General features: G+C 38.5%; 1 protein-coding gene across 2 annotated transcripts in view; it reads left to right on the forward strand.

Moving 5' to 3' along the window:
- The window catches only part of LOC136831271 (protein tramtrack, alpha isoform-like), a 638,889-nt gene that overhangs the window by 611,495 nt on the left and 7,394 nt on the right, over nt 1-20,000 (forward strand). Inside the window, exon 1 of one of the 2 annotated variants that reach the window (XM_067091371.1) lies at nt 18,186-18,410. The exons of the other annotated variant lie outside the window; for it this stretch is intronic. Coding sequence (XP_066947472.1) covers nt 18,408-18,410 — 3 coding nt within the window. The 5' untranslated portion in view covers nt 18,186-18,407. Of the gene's footprint in view, nt 1-18,185; nt 18,411-20,000 lie in introns of those variants that run through there. 2 annotated transcript variants of the gene reach the window in all.

Raw genomic sequence — 20,000 nt, forward strand, 5'->3', positions numbered from 1 at the left:
TTACTGAGTGGTTGACCAGTGTGTGTCAACTATTCCGGAATGAGGAAAAGATTCGAAAGGAATGGATGAGACGAATGGTTGTTCATTTGTAATTGAATAAAGGTGTGTTAGGAACAATCGTTTGCCGATTGTTCCCTTAGTGGGTGTTGCCTCCTTTTTGTGTTTGTTTTTCTAGCTGGCGAGTTGACGTATGGTGGATGGTGTCAGTGTCAGACTTCGCCAGTCAGGTGCAGGATAGCGCAGAGCATCTTTTGGACGCGATGGTTGTCGTATCGACGCTGTCGTGGGAGTCCAGTCTGGGAGAACTGTTTCTGAGGACTTAGTGGTTGCCGTGTCGGCTCTGTTTTGTTATCCTGCAGTTGTAATGATTATGCTGTTTGATTTCCTGTTGGTTTGCTGATGTATTTATTATGCTGCCTATTTTTTTTTTTTTTTTTTATGTTGCTGCTCCTGATTTGTTAAATGGATTTATGTAAAATTTAATTACGTAAATTTTACATTGCTGCCTCTGTTATTTATTTTCGATCATTTTAAGTTTTTTTTTTTTCTCCTGGATCTGACTCACTTGTAAATTTTGTAAATAAATTAATATTAAGGTAACTTTTTGGTTTTGTTCTGCTCCTCCCTCCTTTGTATGTCACCTCTCGTCAGTCATTACAGCCCAATTGCTTGTTTCTGTAAAGAACCTGTTAAAATCGAAGGAGCGAGATCGTAGTAAGGTGACATGGGTATCTGTAAGCATTATAGGTGCATAACGGTACTTGGCATACCGGGAAAGGTTTGTGGTAGGATTTCCTGTTAGAGCGGCATTTCAAGAACCTCGCGGTCGTATGTTCTGATCCCACCATTGAAAGTGGGAGATTCTTCATTTATTCCCCACTTGGATTCAGGGCTTTTAGCGATAAGCATATCCAGAAAGTGCAATAAACACAAAGGTGAAAAGGTCATTGTAGCTAGTATAAACATATATAACTGGAATAAGTAACAATGTGCATATGTGTATATATATATATATATATATATATATATATATATATATATATATATATATATATATATATATATATATATATGTGTGTGTGTGTGTGTGTGTGTGGATTTCTTTTACTGTAAAGTAACAGTGTGCTATGAAGATACAAAGGCCCATAAAAACTGTGTACACGTTCTAACCATAAATGTCTATTATCAATACATATGTATTCTTGTTCGTTGGTGAAATACGGACAATTGGTAGGAGACAAAGAGTATTGCCACACCTGCGTTTGCCTTATAAATACTCTACAGTAGTCACCTGCTGTATGCCCATATTTCACTAGTGATCAGGAATACAGACGTATTAATATTCGAAATATATGGTTGGAACTTGTATATAGTTTTTATGGGCTTTTTTACTTTCATAATACTCTGTTACGTTACAGTAAAATACATTCATATATATATATATATATATATATATATATATATATATATATATATATATATATATACACACACACACACATTGTTACTTATTCCAGATATGGCTGCTAACTCACGATACTGCCCGGTCTGAACAAAGTAGCCACTAGCCAGCCTTAAGTTAGCAGCCACAGTGTTAAGACATGGCGGAGGGAATATCTGATCATGAACTACATGCTCAGCCTCTGTGCCGTTGCAGCCAATGTAACAATGAAAATACGGCAAGAAAAAGAATAGTGGGTGAATGATTGATTGTTGGAGAGAGAAAAACTCACACCCATCACTTTTAAAGGAACTACAGGTAGCTCCTAGGGATTAGTATAATTACCTATGGATGGACGAGGCAACATTCAATTTGATCTTGGCCATATCCCCCCCCCCCAAGGTCTTGGAAGAGTCATACCAGAGACATGTCAAGCTATTTGGATAACACTCTGCAAAGACTATATGCAAAGACTATATAGATAAACAAAAATAATTGAAATGTTTGAATCTTTAATAAAAAATACAGAGTTGCATTTAGAAACTCAAATTAATTGTGACTCTTCTACATAATACATAACAGTTGGAATGTATGAAATTAATGTATAAAAGTAATGTAATGTATAAAAGTAAAAAGATGATAAATTATTATTGCGTAACTAGTCATTAAGCTATACGGTGTTTCATATTCAGCACTACCTCAAGAGAATGATGGGGTCTGGATACCAGGGTTTGAGGTGTCATTACCTCCGGTTAGGATTTTACTGTTGCCATTTCATTGTCCTCAATTCTCCGTTGAATAATATATCATTTATTAGCTTTTCAGCATGTATTCTCATTTTGTTGGGATATGCCCTCTCAATTTATTTGCTTATTTCCCTTTTTTCTTGGAATATAATTAACTAAACGTCCTGAAAAAGGTACCAAATTTTTATTTTCATGCTTTGTAGGAGATTATTGAGCTATTGTATATATATTAGCATTCTATATACATGTGCATATATGTACACACACACGTGTATATATTTGTAATTGTATTTTTATTATAATTTCTGTATTTCTTTACATACTGAATTTTGTAAAATATTACATAATTGCAATTTACCGTATGAGTGTAAACAATGAAATTAAATTGCATTTGGAGTTTCATTTACCTTTGTGATATTGGTGACTGAAGGAGCAAGATTTCTAGGTACTACAGAGTAGGATGATACACCTCTTGTGCACCTCTTCCTGATTCCTTTGATGCCTGAACTTCGCACGATTCTTTTCGATATGGAGCTCTTATATCATTTGTCTCCCTGGTAGTTCCTCGTTGGACGAGTCGGTAGAGTTCTCGGCTAGCACTCTGCTAGACCCGAGTTCGAGTCTCCGACCGGCCAATGAAGAATTAGAGGAATTTATTTCTGGTGACAGAAATTCATTTCTCGGTATAATGTGGTTCGGATTCCACAATAAGCTGTAGGTCCTGTTGCTAGGTAACCAGTTGGTTCTTAGCCACGTAAAATAAGTCTAATCCCTCGGGCCAGGCCTCTCTAGGAGAGCTGTTAATCAGCTCAGTGGTCTGGTTAAACTAAGATATACTTTGTCTCCCTGGTCACCATCTCTTTCGTTGCATTCGGAAACTTCTCTTTTAGTTTCTCAATTAGCGGCTGATAAGCTGCGTTCCTTTTGTGTCTGTCAGAATGTGCTGTACTTACATTCCACAGACATTGCTGCGACTTATAAATCTCGATAAACCCCGTCCAGAACTCCTCATCTACCCAAAAGTCTGACATGTTGAAGTGCATCCTCTTCTGTGGCGTTTCTTGGTAAATGAATCTCTTAGTTCAGGCCTCGTCGAAGACTCCACTTACGGGCAAACTATCAGTTCTGAACGACATAATCTGAAAAACCCCTATTTGGCTGTCGTGTCGGACCGTGAATTGCTCGTTCAAACCTCAACTGTCAGGTTTGTCGATCGCGCTTGGCATCCCGGCTTAATCAGATCAGGCTTGATTAAAAAACACCTTACTCACACTCGAACGTGCTCAAGCCCTCCCCACTTCGATCGGGCATTACAAATCCCATCTGACATGAGTGGCCGGCCTAAGCTTACTGTGTTCCTTGCACTTTATAATACAGTATATATACAGTATGTATATATATATATATATATATATATATATATATATATATATATATATATATATATGCTGTATATATATATATATTATAATTTCCATGAATGGAAAATGTTTGTTTCTTTGTCACTATAATGATAACTTGAAAATTAACATTGATGACTCATATATAAGATACTCCCACTGAAGTTATACATGCTTGAATATTTGATAAAAGAGATGCATACTTACTCTCATGCACGGTTAAACACATTTATGTTTGTTACATACAGATGCATACATACGTTCTTGCACAATGCTCGAGAGAGAGAGAGAGAGAGAGAGAGAGAGAGAGAGAGAGAGAGAGAGAGAGAGAGAGAGAGAGAGAGAATCCCTTCAAAGTGGTAATTCCCTGAGCTTATGTTCAGAGGACTTTGCCCGACCTACCTCAACTCTGCTGACATATCTGGCATAGTAGGTGCTGACCTTCTACCTGGCATAGTAGGTTTTTAGAAGTCGTCGGAGTGATGTAGGCGTTTGTGATAAGGTAGGGGCATATCAGGGCGGCTCTAGTTTTATATATATATGTATATATATGTATATATATATATATATATATATATATATATATATATATATATATATATATATATATATTTATATATATATATTTGATTTTAGCAATTTCGTTCGTTTCATCAAGGGAAGGAATAGATTGTTTACGTGGGTACGTTTATGAATGCGTATCTGCATAGACAGTTTCATTGACGGATAGCAAATGTGGTTTCATGCTGTTATATATCGCAAGTAGACTCGTCGATAAGTACAGAATTAAAAAGCAGACTATTCTGAAGAAAAAAGAAAGAAAACAGGCCTGGAGAATAAGAACAGTAATCAGAAACACAAAAGCATGGACCGTAGTTATCTTGCAGCAGAGTAAAAATTGGTCTAAAGAACAAGGAAAGGTCGTCGCGCTGACGAGGTAAGTTGTCTGATCGAGTCGTCTGGAGACGGGAAACAGCAGATTTCAAACCTAAGGTATGTGGTTGTTAAGTAGAATGATTATGAAAATCCTATCAAACGTTTAGTTTTAGCATCTTGATTCATAAAATCTCCCGTAGACAAAGTTGCAGTAGCAGAACTCCCAACAGGGACGGAAATAGGAGGTACGCAGAAACTGTGGCAACGTCGTTCAACCTGACATAATTATAGAATTCCTCTTTAGCAAAGGTAGAATGAGGGTGAATGTGGTTGACAGATGATTTACGTTGAGAGAGGAAAGAAGATGTAGAAATTAAAAAAGGGATGAATAGCAACAGAATAGACGACTCCTGATGTTTTAAGCAACTGCTCTCTCACACTGGTGAACAAGGGGTAATTCTAGTAAAACAAGGGTTTTCTGGAGAAATTTATGAGACAGAAGGGATTAGGTTCTGTGAGCCACGGTACTTGTGAAAGTTGTAAGAAAACCCAGTAAAGCAAGGAAAGATATTTTGTAGAAACAAGAGAACATTAAAAGTAAGGAAATGGTTAACAGCATTGGTTGGCATTGTCTGAAATGTGATGGGTGACTTTGCAATGTCACATTAAAAACAGAAAAGTCTTAGTTAGGGTGAACAGAGCCACTCACTGAGATGAGCACTAAAATCTTTGTCTTTTATATAGAGGGATCGTTAGAAGAAGTATCTTGAGATTAATTGTTTCCTGAAATACCGTAATTACTTCACAGAACGAAATTTCAAGGGTAATATTAATGTACAATCAGAGGCGCGCTGACATTGCATTAAACACAGATTTTACCGTTGAAAGGGAAACGCGACTATAGTTTGTGCTGAAAAGCGAGGTCAGTGGAAAAATTTGTCCCATATTTTGAAACACATTGCAATAATCATATAAAATTTTAATCGCACAACAAAGCATAATTTATTCTCTACATCCTCAGTACCACCCATATTGCACCTTTATAAATTCAGTCATGAGCTATCTTAGAATATGTATGCCACACCTGGGCTTCGAAGAAGAGAGAAAGATTGGAGATTACAGGGATTAAGTTTTGTATAACAGAGACGAGATGACCATTCAGACCCCAAATACTGTTCAGTGGACCCAAACCTATACTTTGAAATACTGTTAATTAGAATCGTTACTTGATGAGTTTCAGTACGAGTTATCATTCCCGTAGGGAGGGCGGTTAGTGCCATCAGTGCACCTCATGCGGTGCACTGTAGACATTACTTCAGGTTCTTCGCAGCGTCCCTTCGGCCCCTAGCTTCAACCTCTTTCATTCCTTTTACTGTATCTCCATTCATATACTTTTCTTTCATCTTGCTTTCCACCCTCTCCTAACAATTGTTTCATAGTGTAGTTGCGAGGTTTTCCTCCTGTTACCCCTTTCAAACCTTTTTAGTGTCAATTTCCTTTTGAGCGCTGAATGACTTCATAGGTCCCAGCGCTTGGCCATTGGCCTAAATTCTGTATTCTGTCTACGAGTTATCACTATCCTTTAGAGAATAGGGGATGGAAATACTATGAGAGTAGGGGGTGTGTTGTATAATTCAGTGTTGCCAGGTGCTCGAGAACAGATGTATGAAAAATAAGCCTCATTGAAGTCGATGTAGCATAGAAAAATGTCCAGGTTTAGGGAGCCGCTGTATCTCTGTAGCGCGTAGGATCTCATTGAAAGGGCTGGTGATTCCACCTATTTACTTGCAACGAATATTCAGAATTAAAAGTTTCTGATCCTGATCATAGTTTCAGTCTTTGTGATCCAACTGGTCTACAAAGTCTAGGAAGGAGATCTGTGCAATGTAATATTTGTCACTGTCTATACAGTCTAATTAAACTTGGATGTTTCATTGTCTGAAACTTGAAAGGGTGGTAAGGGAGAAATTATCTGTTGATGAAAGAGTTTTATGATAGAACTACAAGACATACGGCGCAATTACAGGTGTTCATTCGCCATTTTATTTATACCTTCCCTGGCTGGCTGTAACAAATGGCGTGGAGGCCACACCTGTGCACTAGAAGCGATGACTAGTGAGGCGGAAATGTGTCAGGAAAGGAATATTTTACACGTGTTGCTTGGAAATAATCGCCTTGAAACGGAGGGGGAATTTGAGTAATAAAAATGTCATAAGGGGGAAAAGGATTTGTAAATTAATAAATACTTGCTTCTGGATGACAAATAAAGCGGAAGGTTATAATGAACACTTTCACAGATTTTCTGTAGGCGCGCCATTTAACAAGATCCAACATTTTTTTTCTTTCATTTTCATGCACATTCCATTTTCCAATCATGGTAGAGTTAGCTCCAACAATTCTTTTAAATTTATTTATTTTCCTTAAGATCATCACAGTCACTCGTGCGATTTGCCCTCATGCGTAATATTTGAGCCTTATTATTGATATAGAATGGTAGAGTTATGCAACCATCACTGTGACCGTCAACTATTGATTTTATTCTTTTCAAAATTCGCTGTCAGCGGTCCTTCTTTGCGAGAGTCGAAATAAAAAATCACAAATAGACAGTTGTCATTCACACCTTAGTTTTTATGTATGGAGGCCGGTGGAACTGGCAGCCTAATAATACCCTTTTCTATCCTAGGTCTGTTGAAAATAAGAAAATGAAAAGAAAGGAAGAAGGTCGGATTTTAGCCTAGAAGGAAGCAGTAGACTTTTTTATTGCCTTTTAAAGGAAGAAAAGGTATAAGAATCAGTACGGAGGCAGGAAGAGAAAACCAAAACATTGTCGCAGAAGAAAATAAAACCCGTTATTTTCCCTAGTTCTTTCCGCTATGTCCATCTTTTACTGATCTAACCTCGTCATGATTCTCTTCTCATCCTTTCCTCATTACATTTTCCGTCTCTTATACCTAGGGTCCACTTAGTGGGCCCTGCGTAAAGTATCCTCAAGTTCTACAAGTTTCCGTAGTCGGTTATCATAGCTGTGACCCCATGTGACAGTGAGCCAACCGAACATTATTCTTTGCTAGACTGTTTTCATCGCTCTCAATACTTCTCACGTGACCTTCTCTCTTGAACCAAGAGAGATCCTCTTATCGTATAATCATGAGTGCAGTTGTATAAAGCGCTATTTTTAGCTTTCTGTAAAAGAAAACTATTGAAATGGCTATTTGTCTGTCCATCCGCACTTCTTCTGTCCGCCTTCGGATCTTAAAAACTACTGAGGCTGGAGGGCTGCAAATTGGTATGTTGATCATCCACCCTCCAATCATCAAACACCAAATTGCAGCCCCCTAGCCTCAGCAGTTTTTACTTTATTTAAGGTTAAAGTTAGCCATGTTCGTGCGTCTGGCACTGCTAAAGGTGCCAACAACACATGCCACCACCAGGCCTTGGCTGAAAGTTTCATGGGCCGTGGCTGAGAGTTTCATACAGAATTATGCGCTGTACAGAAAACTCGATTGCGCCCAAGAAACTTACGCATTTTTTACTTGTTATATCTTGTGTCTAAAGGTCGTTTAATTTATGATGCACTGAATGATAAACAAAGAATTGTTTTACGGTAGGATGGATGCCCGGGATTTTTGTAAACGTCATTCGTGCGATTGATATTTTTATTGTAATTTCTTGGTACGTTGATTGGGCTCTTAAGGTGTTATTATTATTATTATTATTATTATTATTATTATTATTATTAATAACCAAAGGCGCAATAACTTTACGTTGCACTGAATAGTCAAAAGGTCATCTTCCATGGACGGTAATCCAGATTAGTGCTTAACGACTAGTGCGGATTCGCTCCACTATCATCCGTTTTAATTTCTCAAGGACACGTGTGGTAGGATCACATGTTCCTGCGCCAGCTGCTCCTTATGAGGAGCGTCCAGGCCACCTTATAAGAACAAAAGCCAATTTTGGCATAAGGCCAACTTACCCAAGACCAACAAAAAGAGTTTAACGCCTTGCAGACAAAACCTGTTCATTTGGCTTGTGTTCTCAATTCGCTTGTCGCGATCCAAAGAGATTGTCCAAAGTAAATTTATTTCTTATCAAGAGTTCGACTTTAAAACTGAACTATGCTGATAAATATGATTAGGATTGGAGGAAAGTTGATATAATTTCTAACGTGTAAGAGATATTTTGCAATAAAATTGTTAACAGAGAAGTGTTATTGTTTTTTTTTATATCTCATACTAACTGACCAACCCGGCGCTGTCCAGGAAAACTGAATGGGAGTCACTGTCCATCTCAGCGGCCTCGAAAACCATGGATTAGACACTAATATATGTCATTTTTGACATTTTATTTTTCACTCCTTCCCATCCCCCTTTCCTATCGGGGCTGAACTTGGACCTTGAAGGGCATCGGAAGTGTCACTATCCATCTCAACGACCTATCTGTCGTTTTCGATTATTTTTTTACATGTCACCCGTTCCCACCCCCATCCCCTTTGGTGCCAATGATGTCTTACCCCCCAAAGTGTTCTTTTCTAGATAGTAAGTCATCTGTATACAAAGTTTGGTTGAAGTTGCTCAATGTGTTTCAGAGTTATGCTGGAACACACACATCCATTTTTATATAAATTATATAGATTGTCTCATGTATCCACATTCATTGAAAGTGCATCTATGTGAGAGTTGAGTAGTTTCATATCTTAGCAAGTAAAAAATGCGCTGAAGTTTCTTCGGCGAAATCTAGTTTTGTGTACAGCTTATAGTGTTGTATGAAACTCTCAGCCACGGCCCATGAAACTCTCAGCCGTGGCCCGTGAAACTTTCAGCCACGGTGCTAGGCGCACGATCAGGGATAAGTTTAACCTTAAATAAAATAAAAACTACTGAGGCTAGAGGGCTGCAAATTGGTATGTTAATAATCCTCCCTCCAATCATCAAACACCAAATTGCAGCCCTCTAGCCTCAGCAGTTTTTATTTTATTTAAGGTTAAAGTTGGCCATGTTCGTGCGTCTAGCACTGCTATTGGTGCCAACAACACACGCCACCACCGGGCCGTGGCTGTGAGTTTCATACAGAATAATGCGCTGTACAGGAAACTCGATTGCGCCCAAGAAACTTCGACGCATTTTTTATTTGTTATATATTGTGTCTAAAAGTCGTTTAATTTATGATGCACTGAATGATAAACAAAGAATTGTTTTACGGTAGGATGGATGCCCGGGATTTTTGTAGACGTCATTCGTGCGACTTATATTTTTATTGTATGTTCTCGGTACGTTGATTGGGCTCTTGAGGCAGTATTATTATTATTATTATTATTATTATTATTATTATTATTATTATTATTATTATTAACCAATGGCGCAATAACTTTACGTTGCACTGAATAGTCAAAAGGTCATCATCCATGGACGGTAATCCAGATTATTGCTTAACGATTAGTACGGATTCGCTCCACTATCATCCGTTTTAATTTCTCAAGGACACGTGTAATAGGATCACATGTTCCTGCGCCAGCTGCTTCTTATGAAAAGCGGTCAGGCTACCTTATAAGAACAAAAGCCAATTTTGGCATAAGGCCAACTTACCCAAGACCAACAATCACAGTTTAACGCTATGCAGACAAAACCTGTTCATTTGGCTTGTGTTCTCATTTCGCTTGTCACGATCCAAACATTGTCCAAAGTGAATTAATTTCTTATCAAGAGTTCGACTTTAAAACTGAACTATGCTGTTAAATACAATTAGGATTGTAGGAAAGTTGATATAATTTCTAACGTGTAAGAGATATTTTGCAATAAAATTGTTAACAGAGAAGTGTTATTGTTTTTTTTTATATCTCATACTAACTGACCAACCCAGCGCTGACCAGGAAAACTGAATGACAACCGATAATTCTCTCTCTCTCTCTCTCTCTCTCTCTCTGCCTTTCCTGTTAAGATACCTAGTTGCTTCAATTAGATTGCCTAACATTATTGACATTTTATACAGTATTTCACCCCCTTCTTACCCCGCCCCCATTCCTATTGGGTTGAACTTGGACTTAAAGGGCATTGGGAGTCACTGTTCATCTCAGCGGCCTCGAAAACCATGGATTAGACACTAATATCTGTCATTTTTGACATTTTATTTTTCACCCCTTCTCATCCCCCTTTCCTATCGGGGCTGAACTTGGACTTAAAGGGCATCGGAAGTGTCACTATCCATCTCAACGACCTGTCTGTCGTTTTCGATTATTTTTTTACATGTCACCCCCTCCCACCCCCACCCCCTTTTCTGCCAATGATGTCTTAACCCCCAAAGTGTTCTTTTCTAGATAGTAAGTCATCTGTATACAAAGTTTGGTTGAAGTTGCTCAATGTGTTTCAGAGTTATGCTGGAACACACACATCCATTTTTATATAAATTACATAGATTGTCTCATGTATCGACATTCATTGAAAGTGCATCTACGTGAGAGTTGGGTAGTTTCATATCTTAGCAAATAAAAAATGGCTGAAGTTTCTTCGGCGAAATCTAGTTTTGTGTACAGCTTATAGTGTTGCATGAAACTCTCAGCCACGGCCCATGAAACTCTCAGCCGCGGCCCGTGAAACTTTCAGCCACGGTGCTAGACGCACGATAGGGCTAAGTTTAACCTTAAATAAAATAAAAACTACTGAGGCTAGAGGGCTGCAAATTGGTATGTTAATAATCCTCCCTCCAGTCATCAAACACCAAATTGCAGCCCTCTAGCCTCAGCAGTTTTTATTTTATTTAAGGTTTAAGTTAGCCATGTTCGTGCGTCTAGCACTGCTATTGGTGCCAACAACACATGCCACCACCGGGCCGTGGCTGTGAGTTTCATACAGAATTATGCGCTGTACAGAAAACTCGATTGCGCCCAAGAAACTTCGACACATGTTTTATTTGTTATGTATTGTGTCTAAAAGTCGTTTAATTTATGATGCACTGAATGATAAACAAAGAATTGTTTTACGGTAGGATGGATGCCCGGGATTTTTGTAGACGTCATTCGTGCGATTGATATTTTTATTGTATGTTCTTGGTACGTTGATTGGGCTCTTGAGGCATTATTATTATTATTATTATTATTATTATTATTATTATTATTATTAACCAATGACGCAATAACTTTACGTTGCACTGAATAGTCAAAAAGTCATCTTCCATGGACGGTAATCCAGATTAGTGCTTAACGATTAGTACGGATTCGCTCCACTATCATCCGTTTTAATTTCTCAAGGACACGTGTGGTAGGATCACATGTTCCTGCCTCAGCTGCTTCTTACGAAGAGCGTCCAGGCCACCTTATAAGAGCAAAAGCCAATTTTGGCATAAGGCCAACTTACCCAGGACCAACAAAAAGAGTTTAACGCCATGTAGACAAAACCTGTTCATTTGGCTTGTGTTCTCAATTCGCTTGTCACGATCCAAACAGATTTTCCAAAGTAAATTCATTTCTTATCAAGAGTTCGACTTTAAAACTGAACTATGCTGATAAATATGATTAGGATTGGAGGAAAGTTGATATAATTTCTAACGTGTAAGAGATATTTTGCAATAAAATTGTTAACAGTAAAGTGTTATTTTTTATTTTTATTTTATGCTAACTGACCAACCCAGCGCTGACCAGGAAAACTGAATGACACCCGATAGTTCTCTCTCTCTCTCTCTCTCTCTCTCTCTCATCAAACACCAAATTGCAGCCCTCTAGCCTCAGCAGTTTTTATTTTATTTAAGGTTAAAGTTAGCCATGTTCGTGCGTCTGGCACTGCTATAGGTGCCAGCAACACATGCCACCACCAGGCCTTGGCTGAAAGTTTCATGGGCCGTGGCTGAGAGTTTCATACAGAATTATGCGCTGTACAGAAAACTCGATTGCGCCGAAGAAACTTACGCATTTTTTACTTGTTATATCTTGTGTCTAAAGGTCGTTTAATTTATGATGCTCTGAATGATAAACAAAGAATTGTTTTACGGTAGGATGGATGTCCGGGATTTTTGTAGAATGACAATAATAACCAAAGGCGCAATAACTTTACGTAGTACTGAATAGTCAAAAGTTCATCTTCCATGGACGGTAATCCAGATTAGTGCTTAACGATTAGTACGGATTCGCTCCACTAACATCCGTTTTAATTTCTCAAGGACACGTGTGGTAGGATCACATGTTCCTGCGCCAGCTGCTTCTTACGAAGAGCGTCCAGGCCACCTTATAAGAGCAAAAGCCAATTTTGGCATAAGGCCAACTTACCCTGGACCAACAAAAAGAGTTTAACGCCAAACAGACAAAAACAGTTCATTTACATTGCCCAACATTATTGACATTTTATATTTTACCCCTTCTCACCCCACCCCCCCAATTCCTATCGGGCTGAACTTGGACTTAAAGGGCATTGGGAGTCACTGTCCATCTCAGCGGCCTCGAAAACCATGGATTAGACACTAATATCTGTCATTTTTGACATTTTATTTTTCACCCCTTCTCATCCCCCTTTCCTATCGGGGCTGAACTTGGACTTAAAGGGCATCGGAAGTGTCACTATCCATCTCAACGACCTGTCTGTCGTTTTCGATTATTTTTTTTACATGTCACCCGTTCCCACCCCCACCCCCTTTGGTGCCAGTGATGTCTTAGCCCCACAGTATTCTTTTCTAGATAGTAAGTCATCTGTATACCAAGTTTGGTTGAAGTTGCTCAATGTGTTTCAGAGTTATGCTGGAACACACACATCCATTTTTATATAAATTATATAGATTGTCTCATTTATCCACATTCATTGAAAGTGCATCTACGTGAGAGTTGGGCAGTTTCATATCTTAGCAAGTAAAAAAATGCGCTGAAGTTTCTTCGGCGCAATCGAGTTTTGTGTACAGCGTATAATGTTTTATGAAACTCTCAGCCGCGTCCCGTGAAACTTTCAGCCACGGTGCTAGACGCACGATCAGGGCTAAGTTTAACCTTGAATAAAATAAAAACTACTGAGGCTAGAGGGCTGCAGTTTGGTATGTGTGATGAATGAGGGTGGATGTCAACATACCAATTTGCAGCCTCTAGCCTCAGAAGTTTTTAAGATTTGAGGTGGACAGAAAAAGTGTGGACGGACAGAAAACTAAAAGCGATCAATTAGTGATTGTTTGAAACTAATAATGATCTACTGATATATGGGCAAGAATTGCCAACTGAATTATTGCTCATTACTATGAGAGTGTAATGGTTGTTATAGAAGAGGGACAGTGGCACTCGCCATGAGTAGTAATTCTCGATGAAGCCATTCATTCATACATTAAAAGCTATCATATTTGTTATTTTAAATCCCCAGTGAAGGCGTTTCAGTCTTCATTACTCGTTGCTGTTTGAGTGTAAAGGGAGGAACTCACTTCGAGATTTGGACTGGAGGGGCTGTGACTTTAGGCCTTGGCCCGTGGGGGGGGAGGGGGATGGTTCCTCAGTGGTGCACCTCACGGGGCGCACTTTAGGCATTACTATAGGTTCTTTTCAACGTCCCGGCGACCCCCAGCTGCAACCCCTTTCATTATTTTTACCTCTGCCTCCGTTCATGTTCTCTTTCTTCCATCACACTTTCAGACCTCTGAGTAACAATTTTCTCATAGTGCAGCTGCAAGGTCTCCCTCCTGTTACACCTTTAAAACCTTTTACTCTCAATTTCCCTTTCAGCACTGAATGACCTCATAGGTCCCAGCGTATGGCCCTTGGCCCAAATTTTATATTCCGTTTCAGTTGTCCTTGGTGTCTGCAAGGGAGCAGAATTTAAAAGCGAACGGGCAAAACGAGCAAGAGTAGCTTAACGTTCATCGTCATCTGTTATCTAATGAAAACCTTTTATATTTCCAGTCTCTAATTAAGGTCATTTTAAATAATAGTATATGCGTTGGTCCACCTGCGCAGCAGATAATACGTTCCGCTGAACTTTCCAGCGATTAACCTGCAACGTAATGGTGTAAAACCGAACTGCACGAAATAGGAGTGAGAGAAAATTTTACCTTTTATATAAAGCTCAAAGTATAAGTATACTGTAGGTCTATGCAGTAATATAAAGTAAACTCGCCCAAAAACACTTGATATTCTCTTCAAAACATTTAGGACAACGATAAAAGTACTATCTGGCAACTTTCTACTACGCGCATGAAGCCAGCTTACAACAAACTCTTGCTAATGATGTTTTTGACGAATTCCCCGCATTTTCCTATTTCAACTGGAATTTTCGTTTTACCTGAAAACTGCAGCAATACGTTACTTAATTACAGGATGTTACTCGTATACTTCCAAGGCTATCAGCATTGCAACTTATCACTATTATCTTCTAAATGATTTTAAAATGTATATACGTAGGTCTATGAAAGTACACTGAGCCTCTAACATAACAGTTGCGACTTGCGTCAAGTGTTGGTGAATAAAACTTTCATGAATGGCTTGGTAGTGAATTATGTAGTCTTTGTATATTTCATGATTCATTTAACTTTATTCATTGGGGATCTTTGGGTCAAACCGACTCTTGATGCAATAATACTATATTTTCACCACTGTAAGATAAAGAAAATTAATTATATTAGGTCCAAGGTAGATAGACTTTCCGGCACATTGTTCGCTTTCAGTATTTTGTTCGTGAATGGTTTGTGCATCAACTAGAAGCATATTATCTCTCTTGATTGCAAAGTCAGTTGTTAGAGGTTTGAGTGAGTCACGTCCGTGACCCGTTGAGCTTGGAGGGCAGAAGGTCTCTGTTTCGTCGTATCCATATTCATTACTCTTTTTTTTTTTTAATGTTGGGCTGCCAAGCATTGTCACTGACCGAAACTTTGGAGTCATGCTAGGTACTGATCAATGGTCTTAGAGATGAGATGCTGTGCGGTCACCTATTCACCATCTACGCCACTCAGCTGACTTTTCCCGCCCATGTGTGACACCATAAACAAAGAAGAGAGGTTAAGGAAGCTAATCTCCTTTTTTTTTCTTTTGCGTGTTTTCGACAATCAACATGGAGTATATAATTCTTTTATTTATGATTTCGAAAACAATTATTAGATACTGTATTTCAGTGATTATGCTTTGTTTTTGGATTCAAATTAAGTTTCCTCATAGACTCTTCCTCCTGGCGATCTGAAGTGACTTTTTCAAAATGTTTCGTACATCTTTCGTGACATGAATTTTCCTCTTGACATTCTTTTATATAATACTTGGTGTCTGGTTAATAATGGCATTCTAATGAGAATAAAACACTCCCTTATGTATAAAACATAATAGGTCTGTTTAGTGAACGAAAACTACTGGAAGAGTGTTGCAGTATATTGTTAAGGTGGCTAAGCGATTGTATTACAACACTATAATTGACGCCCTTTGTATATCTCAATATCCTCTTTGTCAAAGGCATGAATCTCGTTTTCGAGTCCACATTCTGGTTATTGTGGTTTGTGGTCACTTTCGGTTACACATACGACAAGTGAATAAGGATGCAAAATGCATTTTGAAATTTTGGAAGACCTAAACTTGGGAGAATCTCTCTCTCTCTCTCTCTCTCTCTCATTATATATATATATATATATATATATATATATATATATATATATATATATATATATATATATATATATATATATATATATATATATGTGTGTGTGTGTGTGTGTGTGTGTGTGTGTGTGTGTGTGTGTGTGTGTGTGTGTGTGTGTGTGTGTGTGTTTATCCGCTCTGTCTAATCTACCAGTTTATTGTTTCGCTTAAAGAGGCCCTTAAAAGAAACAGTTATGTGAATAAGCCACGATATTTCGGCCGGTACACATTGGTGCTCGTATCGGTGAAAAATGAGAGATATCGTTTTCAGAGGCAACCTTTACTTGGGGTAGAAAGGTGTTTACGTTTAACCGGTTTGGATTCATGGAGGTCTCCAGCCTGGATTTATCTTCCAGGAGATGTTTGTGTGCTGTTTTTGATTGGAGATGGATAATAGTTCTGATCGCTGGACCTTGGATTACAAATTTATCCTGAGGTTTCTTTGGCGACAAGTTCATATTATCCGTTTGGGTAATGATGGCTGTTTCCAGGCTCGTTTGGGTAGTTAAGATGACGCACTTGCAAGCGATCGAAAATCCCAGAGTTTCTCGGCCAGACCGAAGTGATCTCTTGTGTTCTGCTAGTCTCAGCGATAGCGAACGTAGAGAGAGGAATAGTGAGAATACGAAATGTCTGTGCCCCCCCCGCACCTGCATTTATATAACGTGATAAGTCAGTCTGTTTGTGACTTTAATTATACATACCATGGTTAACAAAATTAACGATTATTTTCCAGATGTTGTGGAGATCCTTTGAACAGACTTTAGGCTGATCTTAGCTTAATTCGAGTTTATTTTGTTTTTTTAGCAATTACATTTTGATTTTCATTCTGTAATCATTTTTACCTTTTCGAATATTCGTAGGCAAAGTGATTTTTTTGTATTTTGAATGGTAAAAAGGTTTCAAGAGTCCAGTAAAATTCTACGGTTTGCGTTTGTCATATTTCAGTATTTATTGTCCTTTGACAATAAATACTTTCTTTATATTTTGCTTTAAAATTATCTTTGCTTAAGTTTTAGTTACTGTAACGAACCGATGTTGAATGAGTAACGGAATGCTTTTGCTATGGAGGATTGTCTGCCAATAGAAGGTCCTACTCCTTGCCGTGGTTATGATCGGCCATAGGTTACTATCGCTCGCAGTTCTAAAACAACATGTGCCAGGGTTCAACGGACTTGATTGAAAACCCTTACTAAATTTTCCCATGCAAGATTGCATTGCTATCGCCATGAAACACCGACAGGGGAACTGAAGCGTCAGAAATGAGAATTTTAGCCAACAATATTTTCCCCGAATCGCCCCGCTACAGGATGTTGCTGAGATACCGGATGTACGACGCTTCTCCGTCGGCAGGTTCAGACGCCCACCTCTTTTCTCCCTTTTATCTGTCTAATCCTCACATTCATCAAGAAATGTCATGATGGGTTTTTATTTCACTTGACTTCGGGTGAATTTTAGTAAGGAAGCGTGTTGTAATGGAAGGAAAATTATGTCATTGTAGGATTGTTGTTTAAAAAATCGAGTTGCCGTAAGTTCCCCAAGTGGCAACTCTACCTCAGAGTCCATTCGTTGATATTCTAGGCAAATATGTTAAGTATTTTTCTCTTAGACTCTGGTTACTTATGCAATAATTCCTTAGCCAAGATATTGTATGATTTTATAGCTAACGGCAAAAAAGAATAGCATTCCAGGGAATTTTCGTCGCTGGTGGAGTAAGTTGTTGAGAATGTGGTTATCTTATCTTTATAGAAGGTTGCTTAAGCTTAAGCATAGTTAGATTGTATGACCTTTTTATGTACTACAGGAAAAGTAAGTATACCTTAGTTATGCGTATTGTTTATAGTGAAAAATAACGTAAACAATCCATGTCTTAGTATTGTGCAATGCAAGTAACGAGAGAGAGAGAGAGAGAGAGGTGGGGGGAGAGAGAGAGAGAGAGAGAGACGCTAACCCACTTACACCCCGTAACGTCATGAAGTTTTTATTCTATGACGTCAAGAAGAGGAAAATGAAGAACCCAGCGGAAGGTACGCGTCAGTGCTTCCCTCTCCTCCCCTCCCCTCCCCTCCCCTCTTCCCACGTCCTCCAGTACCTTGTCCAAACAGAGAAGCTGGGGGGGATGGGCAACTGAGGGCATGCGAGCTCACCCAGACTGCCGAGGAGAGAGATTTCTCTGAACGTATCGTCGCCGTCCGGGCTCAGTTACGGGTGTTATGGTGTGAAAGAAGGATGTGCCACCCTGCGCTCTCTGGATTTCTCGGTGCGGTGCAACTTTGAGACACTCGCTCACTATTTTATTTGTTGTTTCGATTTGATTTTGTGCCACGCCATTCACCCGACAGGGATTTGGATTTTATTGCATAATCGTGAAGATGGTAAGTCGTGATTTCCTGTTCAGTGAATGAGGAAGCTTGTTAGATATAGTTTTAGTTGATTTTACTTACGTAACTGGTGGGTGTCTTGACTCTGAGCTGTCCAGGAATTCCCATGATTGAGGGAGGAGCGTTCTTCATTCAGAATTATTACCGTACTTACTGGCTAAGTGAGTTATGAATATGAAACACTTTCCTTATTCTTTTTTATATGCGTCAAGATTGAATATCAGTATTGCTGCAGAATCTTTTCACGATTCAAGAGATTATTATCAATGCAAATTTGTAGATTCAATGGAAATTACTTTTGCTCTATTCTTATCTCGTAACTGCACTGTATAGTCCTATAAATTGATATTACTTAAGAGCATTAATTAGAGCAAGAGCTTAGCAATAACCTTTATTTCAAAAATGATCGTGTTGCCTAAAATTAGAGGGCCATTGTTTATGTTTCATTGGCAGTCATTGTCCTTACCATTTTTCACCATGTCTAGTTAGACCTGTTTGAAAAAGAATTACAAATTCTCTCTCTCTCTCTCTCTCTCTCTCTCTCTCTCTCTCTCTCTCTCTCTCTCTCTCTCTCTCTCGTTAAATTTCCCCTCTTTAATCACTAGATTCCCCTTATTTGGTCGTGTTACATTACTTTTAATATTTTTATCCATATAAAGTTCACATTTACACAGAGAACGAGTTAAACTGCAGTGACCTTTTTGTCTAGAACAGATATTATATAATATATATATATATATATATATATATATATATATATATATATATATATATATATATATATATATATATATATATATATATATATGTGTGTGTGTGTGTGTGTGTGTGTGTGTGTGTGTAAGAAGAGAGAACAAGAGAAAAGAAACGTTGTAAAACAAGACGATAGTAAATAAGGGTAAACAATTCAGAAAACAAGTGAACACACTTAAAATGAGTGAGAAATGTCAGAGGGAAATACATTAAGTTCATCGTACACGTTAAAATTCGAGTCTTCACACGATTGGTCATCAGCAGATTATTGTGCTTTATCGCTGTTTATTCCCTTTCCGAAAATTATTTTGATATAAAAATCTTTTGGTTTTTGTATGCCAGTTTCGCTTGAGGTCTTTCGTGTTATTATTAATTTCTCTAGATTACATCTCTCCTGTGTGTGGGCAAAATTCTTCACGTGTTGGCGCCGACGCGAAACCTTGAACGGTTTTTCTTCGGTTTGATTTTCAAGGAATGGTGATTCAGTGGACGGTTGCGATGTTCCAAAATCCGATGTTTAATTGATGAAATAACTGACGGAATTTTTTTTCCTATTTTGAGAAATTCCCAGAAAGTTTCCGCATCCATATTTCGCAGGTCAAACAATTTGAGATTTCAAGACGCGGTACATTAGCTGTTTGTTGAAATATTATTGTGGTATATTTTCTTCCTGTTGCTCTCCCTTTCTTTTGGTGTGGGTAAACAAGCTGTTTGTGAGCCACGCTTTCTTTTACCAGTCGTGGAGCCACTCGCCAAGGGGGGGCCTTCTTTCGAGCTGCTCTAATAAATTCGGTAAGTTGTGAGTTGTATTGTCGAGCCATTCGTTTGCAG

Source organism: Macrobrachium rosenbergii, chromosome 48, assembly GCF_040412425.1.
Source record: "Macrobrachium rosenbergii isolate ZJJX-2024 chromosome 48, ASM4041242v1, whole genome shotgun sequence".
NCBI lineage: Eukaryota > Metazoa > Arthropoda > Malacostraca > Decapoda > Palaemonidae > Macrobrachium > Macrobrachium rosenbergii.